The sequence below is a fragment of the Tachypleus tridentatus genome, chromosome 7, assembly GCF_004210375.1.
Source record: "Tachypleus tridentatus isolate NWPU-2018 chromosome 7, ASM421037v1, whole genome shotgun sequence".
NCBI lineage: Eukaryota > Metazoa > Arthropoda > Merostomata > Xiphosura > Limulidae > Tachypleus > Tachypleus tridentatus.
In genome coordinates this window covers 111,207,331-111,226,908 of record NC_134831.1, presented here as the reverse complement: position 1 = coordinate 111,226,908, position 19,578 = coordinate 111,207,331, and the positions used below count along the sequence as shown (strand labels likewise).

Sequence of the window (19,578 nt, the reverse complement as noted above, 5' to 3'; positions counted from 1 at the left end):
ATTATTTACATTAAAAGACACACACAAAACCTGAATATTCTACCAATCAGTGCTCTATGTTAACACTGCACACTTCTTTACATTATTTACATTAAAAGACACACACAAAACCTGAATATTCTACCAATCAGTGCTCTACATTAACACTGTACACTTCTTTACATTATTTAATTTGACAGAGCTATAAACTTAGAATTATTCTACTTTTCAGAAGCAGAAATGATGGATAGTTTACATTAATATAAAAATGTGAAAAGGGTTAAATAATTATATAAAATCATAATCTCTGGCCAAAAACTTGTATAATAAGTACCATGTCAGTTGGAGTTCATAAGTGGCACCTAGTGTCTTCCATTTTATTTGTGAGTAAAGATGTGCTAAACAGAACCAGAATCTGGAAGAGTTCTGGACTCTTGGAAGTCTTCACATTCTAAACCAAACTTTGTTTATAATGGTAGACTGAGTACTGCTTCAGTTGTACAACACATTACTGTTTCTACCATTTTCTTTTATTGTTTCTCTCAACTCAACCAGTCAGTACATATATTCAAACTTAAATGGGACCAAATGTAGTTACTTCAGGCAGTATTATCAAGTGATCGTTGATATCATGTGATTCTTAACATACACTCATTGTTGGGAAAGTAAATAAATAAATGCAACCCTATCTCCCCATACAAACAGTAATGAAGATAGGTTAAGCACACCTTTGCTTATCTTTGTACAGTGTTATAGTGATGAGTTGATTAGATCTATTCTGAAACAACCTGCTTGGTCTATCAATAATGCAGTGTTTATTTTTACTTTACTTTCATTTATTACAAGAATCCACCTACATTATAGTTTTTAATTGACTATTTTAATAATTATAAATATGAAGTTTAATATACATTACATAGTAAAGTCTAATAATGAACTGTTAGTTTATAAAGGTAAAACTGTACGTTTTCTGCTAAAACCATACAACTGGCTCAAAATGAATTGCATAACTTTTCTGTAACTGACCTGGCTCCTAGGTTAGACAATACTTGTTGAAGCCTCAGTTACCACCATGTTGGTTGGAAATCACAGATATTTTAAACCAATTATATATCTTCACAATACTTCGTCAAAAATATCCATACAATTAAAGCACAACATTAGTGCAAAGTAATACAATAGGTTATTGATACGTTAGGCTTGTGTTAAGTATTAAATTATGCAAGTCAATGAATTCTTAAAAATGTTTTAAATTGCAGCTTTTTCTTCAAAAATAATATAATTACTACACGTATCTGTGGCACAACTATACAAAATTACTACACTTATCTGTGGCACAACTATACAAAATTACTACACGTATCTGTGGCACAACTATACAAAATTACTACACGTATCTGTGGCACAACTATACAAAATTACTACACTTATCTGTGGCACAACTATACAAAATTACTACACTTATCTGTGGCACAACTATACAAAATTACTACACTTATCTGTGGCAATAACTATACAAAATTACTACACTTATCTGTGGCTGGCTATACAAAATTACTACACGTTATCTGTGGCACAACTATACAAAATTACTACACGTGATCTGTGGCACAACTATACAAAATTACTACACGCGTTATCTGTGGCACAACTATACAAAATTACTACACTTATCTGTGGCACAACTATACAAAATTACTACACGCGTTATCTGTGGCACAACTATACAAAATTACTACACTTATCTGTGGCACAACTATACAAAATTACTACACTTATCTGTGGCATAACTATACAAAATTACTACACTTATCTGTGGCACAACTATACAAAATTACTACACTTATCTGTGGCAATAACTATACAAAATTACTACACTTATCTGTGGCACAACTATACAAAAAATTACTACACTTATCTGTGGCACAACTATACAAAATTACTACACGTGATCTGTGGCACAACTATACAAAATTACTACACGTTATCTGTGGCAACAACTATACAAAATTACTACACTTATCTGTGGCTGGCTATACAAAATTACTACACTTATCTGTGGCTGCAACTATACAAAATTACTACACGTTATCTGTGGCTGGCAACTATACAAAATTACTACACTTATCTGTGGCACAACTATACAAAATTACTACACGTTATCTGTGGCACAACTATACAAAATTACTACACTTATCTGTGGCACAACTATACAAAATTACTACACTTATCTGTGGCACAACTATACAAAAATTACTACACTTATCTGTGGCACAACTATACAAAATTACTACACGTTATCTGTGGCAATAACTATACAAAATTACTACACGTTATCTGTGGCACAACTATACAAAATTACTACACGATCTGTGGCTAACTATACAAAATTACTACACGTATCTGTGGCACAACTATACAAAATTACTACACTTATCTGTGGCACAACTATACAAAATTACTACACGTATCTGTGGCAATAACTATACAAAATTACTACACTTATCTGTGGCAATAACTATACAAAATTACTACACGCATCTGTGGCAATAACCATACAAAATTACTACACTTATCTGTGGCACAACTATACAAAATTACTACACTTATCTGTGGCACAACTATACAAAATTACTACACTTATCTGTGGCACAACTATACAAAATTACTACTACACTTATCTGTGGCACAACTATACAAAATTACTACACTTATCTGTGGCACAACTATACAAAATTACTACACTTATCTGTGGCACAACTATACAAAATTACTACACTTATCTGTGGCACAACTATACAAAATTACTACACTTATCTGTGGCACAACTATACAAAATTACTACACTTATCTGTGGCACAACTATACAAAATTACTACACTTATCTGTGGCACAACTATACAAAATTACTACACTTATCTGTGGCACAACTATACAAAATTACTACACTTATCTGTGGCACAACTATACAAAATTACTACACTTATCTGTGGCACAACTATACAAAAACTACTTACGCATCCAGAATACTTTCCCGACAACTGTACAGATTGTCAAATTTAGTCTGTCAAAAAGAGGTATAAAAAACAAACAACCTATAATTAAAATCAAACACAATTCATTCATTGAGACATTTTAGTGTTTTTTATCAACTTTTATTGCCTAATTAAAATTTCATCTTTCCATCATACTAACAATAAAGTACATAACTGATTTTATAACAGTCAATTTTAGAACTATATGTGACAGAGATGTCACATTTGTTTAAAAAATTAAAGTATTGAATTTTGAAAGGATTTTTATTTAAATATTTTACCACTGAGAAAATAAACCTTAATTTGTAAAAGAACCATTTGTTATTTATTGTTTTCCTTCTGAAATATTAGTAATATTTTTACTCTAATATTAACACTTACTTTATTAAAATTATTAGATGTTAATAAATATTTATATATCCTATTGGTATGTGTACCATCTTCTGTGTCATGTTTTCTTTTAAAATATTTTGGAACATCAAAAGTTATTTTACATACATGAAACTTTGTTTATGATTGTTTAAAAAGTTAAAAGATACTCAATTTGCACAGAAGCAAGAGTACTGAAACAACAAAAGTTAGTTTCAACACAGTATAAAGCATCTTAAAGTCAGTGGCCATTCTACACCAAATATTAAAATACATACAAAATAGTAATTGTTTCAACCTTAAAAGCCAATAGGCCTAATACTGATGTTAATGATAATTTAAAAGTGATGTGAAAATAAAACATCTGCAGTTTATATGATTTATACTTTATTAATACTTGGTATATCTGAGGCTCAACAAGACGAGCGTAGCCAGTTGAGACCACATGCTGAACGTCTCGCAGCTAATCAAATGAGTTGAACCTCAGCCTCCCTCTACCTCCATTTCCTGTTATTTAGCTTGAGTCCATCATGCAATTAAAATGGTAACTGTAAAACAGGTTTGGTAGCAGCTTCTTCCTGATAACAAATATGGGCTTCAGAAATTTCTAATACAAATGACTGAAGCCCATATGTCGTGGTTGTACTGCTACTTATAAATATATACCACATGTTGTTATATACAGTTACCAATTCAGACTTAAACCACATAATGTGCATTTATCACATTGATTATTCACCTTTGTCACAGAATCGTTGACATTCATGGCTGGAACTGATAGTTTTCCAGCCTTAGAGAGCTGGTAGAGCCTGTGAACACCAGTAACACTTTCCTCAACAATACCCTTTATCATCTTAAAGAGAGCGGGATGCTTCTTAGACATCAAGTGTGTAGCATCTCCGCCATCATCCAATATCTGAAAAAAATGGACTTCTTTCTTAAACAATATTTATTGTCAATAACAATATCTGTCTTTATGACAAATTGCAAATTTCATGTATTTGAAGTATTTCTAGAAATTAACAGAATTGGGTCAATGACACAAACCCTGATTACCAGTTAATGAGCAAACAGGGCAAAGCTGAACAAACCAGCTAACAACAATGAAACTCAAACTGTAAAACTTATCATATCTAAGACAAAGAGTGAAATTCTTGTTGTTAAACTTATCATATCTAAGACAGAGTGAAATTCTTGTCAAACAATCAAATGTTAATACCCATCTCAAAATACAATAAACAAATTGGTCTGATGAGTTCATATTCAGAACAGTTTAAATATTTTGTTTAAATACTAATATTAAAGTCTGGTTTACATCACGTAGTAATCGTTCTTTTAAATACTAATATAAAAGTCTGGTTTACATCACGTAGTAATCATTTCTTTTAAATACTAATATTAAAGTCTGGTTTACATCACGTAGTAATCGTACTTTTAAATACTAACATAAAAGTCTGGTTTACATCACGTAATAATCATTTCTTTTAAATACTAATATAAAAGTCTGGTTTACATCACGTAGTAATCGTTCTTTTAAATACTAATATTAAAGTCTGGTTTACATCACGTAGTAATCGTTCTTTTAAATACTAATATAAAAGTCTGGTTTACATTACGTAGTAATAATTTCTTTCTTTGATGGCCATCAATAACATTTTATTAGACAATTTTAAAGAACATTAAGAACTACCAATAAGCTACTTTATTTTATTAAACTATGGAACAGAATAAAAGGTCTTGTTGAAATACTGGCTTCATAAGAACTGTGGCTAATAGTCTATCGCTACTGGAAAACATGAAGGAGTGGATAAGTTCTGGAGATGATCTAATGTAAAGAATCTAACAAAAGAATGTGATAATGTTGCACAGTGGCTGGACTGATACACAAGCAGCAAGTTCTACTAACATTTTGACAGATAACATTAAAGTATAAAAACTTTAGTAACTATTTTACCAAAATAAACTACAAGGAATTGAAAACTTAGTAGTTCATACCATGTTGGGTTGCCAGTTGTCGGCATGGACACAGCGATCTATACACCACCAGAAATCTTCCTCAGATTCTCCCTTCCATGAAAATACTGAAATACCTAAAATAACGTAACCACTTAATGGCAGAAAACATCAGATAGTTTACAGAACACTGAAATACCTAAAATAACGTAACCACTTAACGACAGAAAACATCAGATAGTTTACAGAACACTGAAATACCTAAAATAACGTAACCACATAATGACAGAAAACATCAGATAGTTTACAGAACACTGAAATACCTAAAATAACAAAACCACTTAATGACAGAAAACATCAGATAGTTTACAGAACATTGAAATACATGAATTAACACAGAGTGAAAAACACTAGATAATTCACGGACCAATGAGGCTCATGAAAAATGAAATATTTAAACAGAATCTCTACAAGTTTTGTTTTCATCCTAGTAGAAAAATTGGTGAAACATAAAATCAACTTAAACTCAGTAAGAGATCACTTGGCATGACATTTGTACCTCATCTTTTATCAGTTTTTATAGAAATAAAGTGGAAACATCTTGTATAACCAACAGCCAACACTAAGTATTAATCATTTATATCTGATTACCTGCTTCTTCCATAAGTAATAACACTTGTAACATGTTTATTCTAAAAGTTAATAATGTTTATAGTTTCATAACTAAATGTCTTCAGTTCATTACCTGCTTCTTCCATAAGTAATAACACTTGTAATATGTTTATTTTAAAAGTTAATAATGTTTATAACTTAACAGGTTTCATAACTCAATGTCTTCAGTTCATTACCTGCTTCTTCCATGAGTAATAACACTTGTAACATGTTTATTCTACAAGTTAATAATGTTTATAGTTTCATAACTAAATGTCTTCAGTTCATTACCTGCTTCTTCCATGAGTAATAACACTTGTAACATGTTTATTTTACAAGTTAATAAAGTTTATAGTTTCATATCTCAATGTCTTCAGTTTATTACCTGCTTCTTCCATAGGTAATAACACTTGTAACATGTTTATTCTATGGTTTAATAAAGTTTATAGTTTCATAACTAAGTGTCTTCAGTTCACTACCTGCTTCTTCCATAAGTAATAACACTTGTAACATGTTTATTTTACAAGTTAATAATGTTTATAGTTTCATAACTAAGTGTCTTCAGTTCATTACCTGCTTCTTCCATAAGTAATAACACTTGTAACATGTTTATTCTACAAGTTAATAATGTTTATAGTTTCATAACTAAGTGTCTTCAGTTCATAACCTGCTTCTTCCATAAGTAATAACACTTGTAACATGTTTATTCTACAAGGTAATAATGTTTATAGTTTCATAACTAAATGTCTTCAGTTCATTACCTGCTTCTTCCATGAGTAATAACACTGTAACATGTTTATTCTACAAGTTAATAATGTTTATAGTTTCATAACTAAGTGTCTTCAGTTCATTACCTGCTTCTTCCATAAGTAATAACACTTGTAACATGTTTATTCTACAAGTTAATAATGTTTATAATTTCATAACTAAGTGTCTTCAGTTCATTACCTGCTTCTTCCATAAGTAATAACACTTGTAACATGTTTATTCTACAAGTTAATAAAGTTTATAGTTTCATTACTCAATGTCTTCAGTTCATTACCTGCTTCTTCCATAAGTAATAACACTTGTAATATGTTTATTTTAAAAGTTAATAATGTTTATAACTTAACAGGTTTCATAACTCAATGTCTTCAGTTCATTACCTGCTTCTTCCATGAGTAATAACACTTGTAACATGTTTATTCTAAAAGTTAATAATGTTTATAGTTTCATAACTAAGTGTCTTCAGTTCATTACCTGCTTCTTCCATAAGTAATAACACTTGTAACATGTTTATTCTACAAGTTAATAATGTTTATAATTTCATAACTAAGTGTCTTCAGTTCATTACCTGCTTCTTCCATGAGTAATAACACTTGTAACACGTTTATTCTACAAGTTAATAATGTTTATAGTTTCATAACTAAGTGTCTTCAGTTCATTACCTGCTTCTTCCATAAGTAATAACACTTGTAACATGTTTATTCTACAAGTTAATAATGTTTATAGTTTCATAACTAAGTGTCTTCAGTTCATAACCTGCTTCTTCCATAAGTAATAACACTTGTAACATGTTTATTTTAAAAGTTAATAATGTTTATAACTTAACAGGTTTCATAACTCAATGTCTTCAGTTCATTACCTGCTTCTTCCATGAGTAATAACACTTGTAACATGTTTATTCTAAAAGTTAATAATGTTTATAGTTTCATAACTAAATGTCTTCAGTTCATTACCTGCTTCTTCCATGAGTAATAACACTTGTAACATGTTTATTTTACAAGTTAATAAAGTTTATAGTATCATATCTCAATGTCTTCAGTTCATTACCTGCTTCTTCCATAGGTAATAACACTTGTAACATGTTTATTCTACAAGTTAATAAAGTTTATAGTTTCATAACTAAGTGTCTTCAGTTCACTACCAGCTTCTTCCATAAGTAATAACACTTGTAACATGTTTATTCTACAAGTTAATAATGTTTATAGTTTCATAACTAAGTGTCTTCAGTTCATTACCTGCTTCTTCCATAAGTAATAACACTTGTAACATGTTTATTCTACAAGTTAATAATGTTTATATTTTCATAACTAAGTGTCTTCAGTTCATTACCTGCTTCTTCCATAAGTAATAACACTTGTAACATGTTTATTCTACAAGGTAATAATGTTTATAGTTTCATAACTAAATGTCTTCAGTTCATTACCTGCTTCTTCCATGAGTAATAACACTGTAACATGTTTATTCTACAAGTTAATAATGTTTATAGATTCATAACTAAGTGTCTTCAGTTCATTACCTGCTTCTTCCATAAGTAATAACACTTGTAACATGTTTATTCTAAAAGTTAATAATGTTTATAGTTTCATAACTAAAGGTCTTCAGTTCATTACCTGCTTCTTCCATAAGTAATAACACTTGTAATATGTTTATTTTAAAAGTTAATAATGTTTATAACTTAACAGGTTTCATAACTCAATGTCTTCAGTTCATTACCTGCTTCTTCCATGAGTAATAACACTTGTAACATGTTTATTCTACAAGTTAATAATGTTTATAGTTTCATAACTAAATGTCTTCAGTTCATTACCTGCTTCTTCCATGAGTAATAACACTTGTAACATGTTTATTTTACAAGTTAATAAAGTTACAAGTTAATAATGTTTATAGTTTCATAACTAAGTGTCTTCAGTTCATTACCTGCTTCTTCCATAAGTAATAACACTTGTAACATGTTTATTCTACAAGTTAATAATGTTTATAGTTTCATAACTAAGTGTCTTCAGTTCATTACCTGCTTCTTCCATAAGTAATAACACTTGTAATATGTTTATTTTAAAAGTTAATAATGTTTATAACTTAACAGGTTTCATAACTCAATGTCTTCAGTTCATTACCTGCTTCTTCCATGAGTAATAACACTTGTAACATGTTTATTCTAAAAGTTAATAATGCTTATAGTTTCATAACTAAATGTCTTCAGTTCATTACCTGCTTCTTCCATAAGTAATAACACTTGTAACATGTTTATTCTACAAGGTAATAATGTTTATAGTTTCATAACTAAATGTCTTCAGTTCATTACCTGCTTCTTCCATGAGTAATAACACTGTAACATGTTTATTCTACAAGTTAATAATGTTTATAGTTTCATAACTAAGTGTCTTCAGTTCATTACCTGCTTCTTCCATAAGTAATAACACTTGTAACATGTTTATTCTACAAGTTAATAATGTTTATAATTTCATAACTAAGTGTCTTCAGTTCATTACCTGCTTCTTCCATGAGTAATAACACTTGTGACATGTTTATTCTACAAGTTAATAATGTTTATAGTTTCATAACTAAGTGTCTTCAGTTCATTACCTGCTTCTTCCATAAGTAATAACACTTGTAACATGTTTATTCTACAAGGTAATAATGTTTATAGTTTCATAACTAAATGTCTTCAGTTCATTACCTGCTTCTTCCATGAGTAATAACACTGTAACATGTTTATTTTACAAGTTAATAAAGTTTATAGTTTCATATCTCAATGTCTTCAGTTCATTACCTGCTTCTTCCATAGGTAATAACACTTGTAACATGTTTATTTTACAAGTTAATAAAGTTTATAGTTTCATATCTCAATGTCTTCAGTTCATTACCTGCTTCTTCCATAGGTAATAACACTTGTAACATGTTTATTCTACAAGTTAATAAAGTTTATAGTTTCATAACTAAGTGTCTTCAGTTCATTACCTGCTTCTTCCATAAGTAATAACACTTGTAACATGTTTATTCTACAAGTTAATAATGTTTATAGTTTCATAACTAAGTGTCTTCAGTTCATTACCTGCTTCTTCCATAAGTAATAACACTTGTAACATGTTTATTCTACAAGTTAATAATGTTTATATTTTCATAACTAAGTGTCTTCAGTTCATTACCTGCTTCTTCCATAAGTAATAACACTTGTAACATGTTTATTCTACAAGGTAATAATGTTTATAGTTTCATAACTAAATGTCTTCAGTTCATTACCTGCTTCTTCCATGAGTAATAACACTGTAACATGTTTATTCTACAAGTTAATAATGTTTATAGATTCATAACTAAGTGTCTTCAGTTCATTACCTGCTTCTTCCATAAGTAATAACACTTGTAACATGTTTATTCTAAAAGTTAATAATGTTTATAGTTTCATAACTAAAGGTCTTCAGTTCATTACCTGCTTCTTCCATAAGTAATAACACTTGTAATATGTTTATTTTAAAAGTTAATAATGTTTATAACTTAACAGGTTTCATAACTCAATGTCTTCAGTTCATTACCTGCTTCTTCCATGAGTAATAACACTTGTAACATGTTTATTCTACAAGTTAATAATGTTTATAGTTTCATAACTAAATGTCTTCAGTTCATTACCTGCTTCTTCCATGAGTAATAACACTTGTAACATGTTTATTTACAAGTTAATAAAGTTACAAGTTAATAATGTTTATAGTTTCATAACTAAGTGTCTTCAGTTCATTACCTGCTTCTTCCATAAGTAATAACACTTGTAACATGTTTATTCTACAAGTTAATAATGTTTATAGTTTCATAACTAAGTGTCTTCAGTTCATTACCTGCTTCTTCCATAAGTAATAACACTTGTAATATGTTTATTTTAAAAGTTAATAATGTTTATAACTTAACAGGTTTCATAACTCAATGTCTTCAGTTCATTACCTGCTTCTTCCATGAGTAATAACACTTGTAACATGTTTATTCTAAAAGTTAATAATGTTTATAGTTTCATAACTAAATGTCTTCAGTTCATTACCTGCTTCTTCCATAAGTAATAACACTTGTAACATGTTTATTCTACAAGGTAATAATGTTTATAGTTTCATAACTAAATGTCTTCAGTTCATTACCTGCTTCTTCCATGAGTAATAACACTGTAACATGTTTATTCTACAAGTTAATAATGTTTATAGTTTCATAACTAAGTGTCTTCAGTTCATTACCTGCTTCTTCCATAAGTAATAACACTTGTAACATGTTTATTCTACAAGTTAATAATGTTTATAATTTCATAACTAAGTGTCTTCAGTTCATTACCTGCTTCTTCCATGAGTAATAACACTTGTGACATGTTTATTCTACAAGTTAATAATGTTTATAGTTTCATAACTAAGTGTCTTCAGTTCATTACCTGCTTCTTCCATAAGTAATAACACTTGTAACATGTTTATTCTACAAGTTAATAATGTTTATAATTTCATAACTAAGTGTCTTCAGTTCATTACCTGCTTCTTCCATAAGTAATAACACTTGTAACATGTTTATTCTACAAGTTAATAATGTTTATAGTTTCATAACTAAGTGTCTTCAGTTCATTACCTGCTTCTTCCATGAGTAATAACACTAACATGTTTATTCTACAAGTTAATAATGTTTATAGTTTCATAACTAAGTGTCTTCAGTTCATTACCTGCTTCTTCCATAAGTAATAACACTTGTAACATGTTTATTCTACAAGTTAATAATGTTTATAGTTTCATAACTAAGTGTCTTCAGTTCATTACCTGCTTCTTCCATAAGTAATAACACTTGTAACATGTTTATTCTACAAGTTAATTACCTGCTTCTGCTAGAGCTGCTCCGACCTCATTCTGTAATGAAGAATAATGGAACATTCAGGGTTTTAACTTTAACATCACGTCACATACAAAACACTGAGAAAATATAAGACAAGTATTTTCTTACAACTTTTGAAACTTTAGATACTTCAATATTTTAATGACTAAATGTATTTAACATTGTTTTAATTCAAAACTGAAGATTTTCCACACATGTGACACACAATGAGTCCAGTTTACTTCTAAAGTCTAACTAACGTGTAACTTGGTAACACATGGTATTATGCTAACTTGCTGACACATGGTATTATGCTAACTTGGTAACACATGGTATTATGCCTATTTCATATTACAGAATTATAGAAAGTACTTTTCAAATGTGAGCATCTTAACTTCATAGCAAATACTAAAATGTTGCATTAATAATTATCCAAGACTACTTGATCTAAACTACAATCAATACAAAAAATTAGATAACACTATGTAACAAAATGTTTACTTTTTCTTGTTTCTGGGCAGAAAGTGTTATTTTCCAATTGCTTTTGCCTAAAGTAAATGGAAAAGGCCTATTTTTTTCTTCAAACTTTGCTTTCATGACCTGGCTAATGAAATTTTCAAATTTACCCATTTTCCATAACATTCCAGGTAGATTCAGTGCTGAGTAACTACATCCCAGGTAGATTCAGTGCTGAGTAACTACATCCCAGGTAGATTCAGTGCTGAGTAACTACATTCCAGGTAGATTCAGTGCTGAGTAACTACATTCCAGGTAGATTCAGTGCTGAGTAACTACATTCCAGGTAGATTCAGTGCTGAGTAACTACATTCCAGGTAGATTCAGTGCTGAGTAACTACATTCCAGGTAGATTCAGTGTTGAGTAACTACATTCCAGGTAGATTCAGTGCTGAGTAGCTGATAGAGATTTTCCTCAAACTTACAAGAATTTTCAAGAACCTTCTAGAATGTTGTAGAACTTAGGAGAATTTTCTAGAACCTTCCACAGTAATATATATACAGGGGCTCACCACACACCACTTCAGTTTAGTTCTAGCTGCCTAAGTGAACACATAGACCTATCCGATTTTATCAGAGGTGACATCAAGAAGCTGTAAACATTCTCCAGATGAATTTTGCCATGTATGTGGCCAATTTATCAAGACAAGAGTGAAGAAGTACTCTGTGACAGTATCTACTAAAATACCTACAAGACATATTTTGGAATGCCTGTCGTGGATCAATACAAACCCTGGATACCTCATTATACCTGTGAGCACTGCAATAGAACTCTAGAAGGTAAGACGGACAATTTTTGTTTGATTGATCAGTAAGGTTTTATATATACAAATGTTAGACCTTTTACATTTTAAATATCTTTTTTTTTTTATTTCCAATAGTATAGAAAAATATCACATATAAAATATTTTGCATGAACCTCTCACACATCAGTTGTGGATGAACTAATTTTATTCTTTATAATAATTTTATTTTGCTCTTTTGCAGGATGGTACAGAGGGGAAGAGAGAGCCATGAAGTTCTCTATTCCAAGAATTTGGTGTGAACACACTGACCACTCAAACAATTGTTACTTCTGCATGGTGGACCCTTCCATCATCCAGTGCCACACTGCCCTGAGTCCTCTGTACTCACTCTGCCAGAAAGAAAGCAGCCATCCTCAAAAGAGGAGGTAGATGTTGAAGATCCAGATTACAATTTCAGAGGTGCAGCTGGTGAGAGAAACCCATACTACCCCAACCAAAGAAACCCCAACGACCTGATCAGAGATCTTGGTTTAACAAAGTCAAATGTCAGGACTGTATTTGTGGTCTGATACGTGAAAGTGATTTACATTACAGTCGCAAATCTAGAAAAACTACTCACTTCTAAACATTTTTGTATAACTTTAGTATAAATACATGTAAATCATGATTCACATGTTGTTTTATTCAGACCTTATATTAATGAAAATGTGCAAATTTGCCTGTTTTTACATAGAAAATAGATTAATTTCTAAATTTCATTATCCAGGTCACAAAAGCAAAGCCTGAAGGGAATAATGGCCATTTTCTATATGTTTACAACATAAGTAATTAAGAAATAACAAATACTATCCAGGAACAAAATTTGTGTTAGACATTGTGATTGTCACAAGACAAGAAATAACAGAACAAGGGTTATTTTACAATAACTAAGCATAAAATGTCGTGTGTGTCTTGCATGCATGTGTGTGTGTGTGAAGAGAGAAAGAAATAATAAGAGTGAGTGATAGATTATGCAACTTTGTTTTTATATTCTTCAACACCATTACCCATCTGTGAAGTTCCCTAATGTCTCCTGGTTCGTATATAAAACTAATTATTTAAATTCATTTTTAATTCTCAACAACAAAATCATGTTTAATTTTATTTTATACAAGTTAAAAAAATTCAAAGAAATTGATCTTACATGGACTGAATATTGTTTGGTTTAAAATTATCATAACTCAACATTTAATAAAAATATTTATAGAAATATGTTACACCCTAAGTCCAACAGTTTTATCTCTAAAGTAATTTTACAATAAATAAATCTCACTAAAGTTAATACCTGAAATGAGACTTAATATTTCATTCTTATGCACACCAAGCTAACATTTCACACTTATATTCATTTATAATTTTACATAGGAAATATTTTCTCCAACATTAAATACATAGACAGGTAACAAAATGAGATACAGATGTTTATAAAGGTTGAAGTATTTTAAAAGACACACACCTGTGTAGAATAAATGTTACAAGCAGCTAATCTGATACTGGCTCCAAGTGCTACAAGTGTCTCGATTAAAACCTGCAATTTACAAAAAACATACAAATTGGTTTCACTTCTTACAAAAATATGCTGCATTTATTATAAGCACATCTAGTCAAATATCTTTCTAGTAACATTATTAATAATACATGCAAAGATAATCTTGAAGGAACTACCACTTTGTAATACAAACGTGGTAACATTACACAGTTATGACTTAGAATAAGCTAGAAACATGTTATGCAAAATAAACTCTAAAAGAATCAAAGATTAGAATATCAATTTAGGGAAAAAGAATAAAAATGAAATGAAAATCTTTATACGTTATAAATACTGTAACAGATCCAATATTAAAAACATCTGTGAAATGTTTTGTGCCAGATATTCATACACCAAGATAGTTTTCAAACGCATTACAGCTACATTGTAACAACATCAATACACTCAGCAAGTATAGAGAATTACCCCTGTTTATCAGTTTAAGTAATAATAAAAATCTTAGAATTCATGGCTGCACTTAGATAATTCATTTATTATCATGATTATACTATTACAATTTTTACAGCCTAATTGGCATGTTATATGATGAATACATTTAATTATATTGTAGTGAATGGTTAAAAACATTGTGTATATAAACACACTTTTAACATCAGTCTGCAATTCAAACTTTGAATAGAATCTGTGGATGTGAGGAAAACAATTTGGAAGACAAGCGAGTTTCACCTGTAATGTCTATATTAAACATTAGAAAATATTTCCATTTTGAAATATTTTCTTCATGTTATATAAACCTGAATATCTGTTTCTAATTAGAAATAGCTCGTACTCACTGCTGTCTGAGCATTGATGTGGATACAACAGACAATCTTGGCCCCCTTCAGTGGTTTATCCTGCTCGGCACGTTTCCGAAGTGCCATGATGCCTGCCATTTCTTCAATTAAAATAATAAAAATTATTATTCAGGTAACTTCTCAATACTTTAGTTTTAAAATTTCAAAAGACTTGTATATTCTCTAGAAAAATATGTAAACTATTGTCATACTTTTGTTAATCTTTAAAAGTAATGAAAAACAATAAAAATGACACACAAATAACAGAACTAAACTTTACATCACATACCAAAATTGACCACTACTTTACAGGCTTAACAAAACTGTCAACCTGAACAGCACCTTATTTCACACTAATGAACTGAATAACAAGTATACAATTTAATGGTAGTTTTTGAAGTATCTAACAGGACTCATCATACTAACATCAGACCTAAATGGAAGTTACACAATTTAATAGTAGTTTGTGAAGTATCTAACAGGACTCATTATACTAACATCAGACCTAAATGGAAGTTATACAATTTAATAGTAGTTTGTGAAGTATCTAACAGGACTCATCATACTAACATCAGACCTAAATGGAAGTTACACAATTTAATAGTAGTTTGTGAAGTATCTAACAGGACTCATCATACTAACATCAGACCTAAATGGAAGTTACACAATTTAATGGTAGTTTTTGAAGTATCTAACAGGACTCATCATACTAACATCAGACCTAAATGGAAGTTACACAATTTAATGGTAGTTTTTGAAGTATCTAACAGGACTCATCATACTAACATCAGACCTAAATGGAAGTTACACAATTTAATGGTAGTTTCTGAAGTATCTAACAGAACTCACCACACTAACATCAGACCTAAATGGAAGTTACACAATTTAATGGTAGTTTTTGAAGTATCTAACAGGACTCATCATACTAACATCAGACCTAAATGGAAGTTACACAATTTAATAGTAGTTTTTGAGGTATCTAACAGGACTCATCATACTAACATCAGGCCTAAATGGAAGTTACACAATTTAATAGTAGTTTGTGAAGTATCTAACAGAACTCATCATACTAACATCAGACCTAAATGGAAGTTACACAATTTAATGGTAGTTTCTGAAGTATCTAACAGAACTCACCACACTAACATCAGACCTAAATGGAAGTTACACAATTTAATGGTAGTTTTTGAAGTATCTAACAGGACTCATCATACTAACATCAGACCTAAATGGAAGTTACACAATTTAATAGTAGTTTTTGAGGTATCTAACAGGACTCATCATACTAACATCAGGCCTAAATGGAAGTTACACAATTTAATAGTAGTTTGTGAAGTATCTAACAGGACTCATCATACTAACATCAGACCTAAATGGAAGTTACACAATTTAATGGTAGTTTTTGAAGTATCTAACAGGACTCATCATACTAACATCAGACCTAAATGGAAGTTACACAATTTAATGGTAGTTTTGAAGTATCTAACAGGACTCATCATACTAACATCAGACCTAAATGGAAGTTACACAATTTAATGGTAGTTTTGAAGTATCTAACAGGACTCATCATACTAACATCAGACCTAAATGGAAGTTACACAATTTAATGGTAGTTTTTGAGGTATCTAACAGGACTCATCATACTAACATCAGGCCTAAATGGAAGTTACACAATTTAATGGTAGTTTTTGAAGTATCTAACAGGACTCATCATACTAACATCAGGCCTAAATGGAAGTTATACAATTTAATGACAGTTTTTGGAGGATCTAACAGACAACTGGCCAGCATCACCCACTGTCAACTCTACTGACTAGAGAGATGAAAGCAGACGTTTAATTCTATAGCTAATTTTGTGTTAAGTAATATGTAAAGTTACTGTTTTTTATTTTGTATGCTTCTTACTTGTAACTGTAGAACTCTATTGTTTGATTATGTGTAACAAACTGGAGAACCCACGAGACAAACTCCATCTATCCTGTTTTTTTTTTTAAATTAATGACTGTATTACTTAATATTGATATGTAGGCACAGATATCATGAGGGCCAACCCCTCCTTCATTTATTTCAGAAATAAATTAGAAAAACAGCCAGCCATTCTGACACTACCATAAAGTATCAAAAAAAGACACTAGATGTCAGTGTTGTTATTTGACTGAGCTATTAATCACCATATGTGAACACAGCTGGAGTCTATAGTAATTCAGTACAGGCTTTAGTCATTCATTGATTATTTCTAACTCAGACAACAATCTGAGTGTCAACTGAATGTTATCATGGCAAATCTTCCAATGTGTAAGATGTTTTCTTCATAAAAGTGGATATGTTTTAGGGCCCTTACAGCCCCTGGGACAGATTTATTACAGAATTAATTGTTTAGAAGTTACAATTCTCATGAGAAGGAATTGTTGTGTGCTGTTGACGTTTAAAACAAATAAAAATACAAGTAGTGTGGCTGTATAAGTAATGACTTCTTTAAAATTAAAAACAAACTCTCAAAATCTGTTTTTTTCTCTAATTAGAACTATACACAATTAGAAACGTCATTTTAGTGAGATGTTTGAAACGTTTGTTTTTAACAATTTTTGTTTTCATATCAACCACAATACATGGGTTTGTTTGTTTTGAATTTTACACAAAGCAGCATGAAAGCTCTCTGTGTCAGCCATCCTTAATTTAGCAACCATTCATCATAACCCACTGCAAATAGGTACTCCCAAATTACAAATAAATAGTGAGATTAATCATCACAATATAATGTCTACATGGTTGAGAGAGCTAGAATATTTGGTGAGAAGGGGATTCAAACCCATGACCCTAAGTTTTGATTACCTAAACCAAACATTTCATCATAAGTACATATATTTTGTGAACAGTTTTGATTACATAAACCAAACATTTGATCATAAGTATGTCTTGAGAACTGTTTTATACTGATACAATCAAACAATCTGTAATGTTTGAAGTTTTAAGAAGTTATACACAAAAAGTGGAAACACGAGAACAAAATTTAAGAACTATCACATCAAATTTTGACAGTAATAATTGGTAAATATTAAAGGTTGGGTTAAAATTAAAGTTCCTGTTATATTAATTAACACTTTCAAAACCTAAAAGTTCTTCAAAGTATTACTAATTATTCAGAAGTAACAATTTATAATTACAAATACTTTAAACACACAATTAATAACAAAAAATATGTATTGTTTTAGTAAACTAACATTGTATTCTATTTTTTACTTCAAACATAATTAAATACTGAAATTATTCTCTGTATATCATTGTTTATATTTATGAAACAAATATTTAATCCTATTAAAATGAAATTAGTTATTACAATCAGAGATTGTTTAAATTACTGTAACACATCTGACCTTGTTCTGCTATTTCAATTTCCCGACGACCAAATGCTGATTGGTTGATATTTTTAACACAGAAGTCACTGAATCCTTTGGTGTTCTTCTGCACTTTCTCCCTCGGTGTAAGCCCTTCATCATCAGAGCTTGTGTCAGTATACGAGGCTAAGGAAAATGAAAACACACACACACAAACTTAGATCTGGTTTAAAAATAATAAAAAAAAATCTAGTTACAAAACAAGGAAGCATGACCAGATACAAACTGATAAGAAACCAGAAAACAAGGTTTTAACAAACTTCGTTTTGTTTTAATGACAAGCAAATCACTAAGAGCTTTTAATATTACAAGAAGGATAAAATGAAGACATTAATGTTCTTCTTGGCATCATGATCTAAAACAGACAGCGGCTACAAAACTCCAGGTCACTCATCCTTAGTAGGTGGCCTTCACACATCTACCTAACGTCCTACACATATTGATTTATTGATCGGTGGAGATAGGATACTATAATTCAAACATAACTGGTCTCTCACTCTCTCAAGTAAGAAATATGTACAGCTTAATGGCTATACACAATCCTCCACTGTTCTGTAAATGGAGCTACACTAGAAGAAAAAAACTATGACCCGTTTTCTTTGTCTAAACAACAAGCAGAAAGCTTGTTTCAAATTAAATGACAAGCAGAAAGCTTGTTTCAAATTGAATGACAAGCAGAAAGCTTGTTTCAAATTGAATGACAAGCAGAAAGCTTGTTTCAAATTGAATGACAAGCAGAAAGCTTGTTTCAAATTGAATGACAAGCAGAAAGCTTGTTTCAAATTAAATGACAAGCAGAAAGCTTGTTTCAAATTAAATGACAAGCAGAAAGCTTGTTTCAAATTAAATGACAAGCAGAAAGCTTGTTTCAAATTAAATGACAAGCAGAAAGCTTGTTTCAAATTAAATGACAAGCAGAAAGCTTGTTTCAAATTAAATGACAAGCAGAAAGCTTGTTTCAAATTAAATGACAAGCAGAAAGCT

General features: G+C 30.3%; 1 protein-coding gene across 10 annotated transcripts in view; it reads right to left on the bottom strand.

Annotated features, from left to right (window-relative positions):
- The window catches only part of LOC143256409 (adenosylhomocysteinase-like 1), a 122,932-nt gene that overhangs the window by 16,668 nt on the left and 86,686 nt on the right, over window positions 1-19,578 (bottom strand). For all 10 annotated transcript variants that reach the window (XR_013031341.1, XR_013031340.1, XR_013031342.1 and 7 more), the window contains 7 exons: window positions 18,574-18,720; window positions 15,200-15,300; window positions 14,334-14,405; window positions 11,581-11,611; window positions 5,379-5,473; window positions 4,123-4,299; window positions 2,997-3,043 (listed from right to left, as the gene is read on the bottom strand). Coding sequence is in view for 7 of the 10 variants with exons in the window: in XM_076513619.1 (XP_076369734.1) it covers window positions 2,997-3,043; window positions 4,123-4,299; window positions 5,379-5,473; window positions 11,581-11,611; window positions 14,334-14,405; window positions 15,200-15,300; window positions 18,574-18,720 (670 nt within the window). In the remaining 3 variants the exon portion in view is untranslated. The remainder of the gene's footprint in view (window positions 1-2,996; window positions 3,044-4,122; window positions 4,300-5,378; window positions 5,474-11,580; window positions 11,612-14,333; window positions 14,406-15,199; window positions 15,301-18,573; window positions 18,721-19,578) is intronic.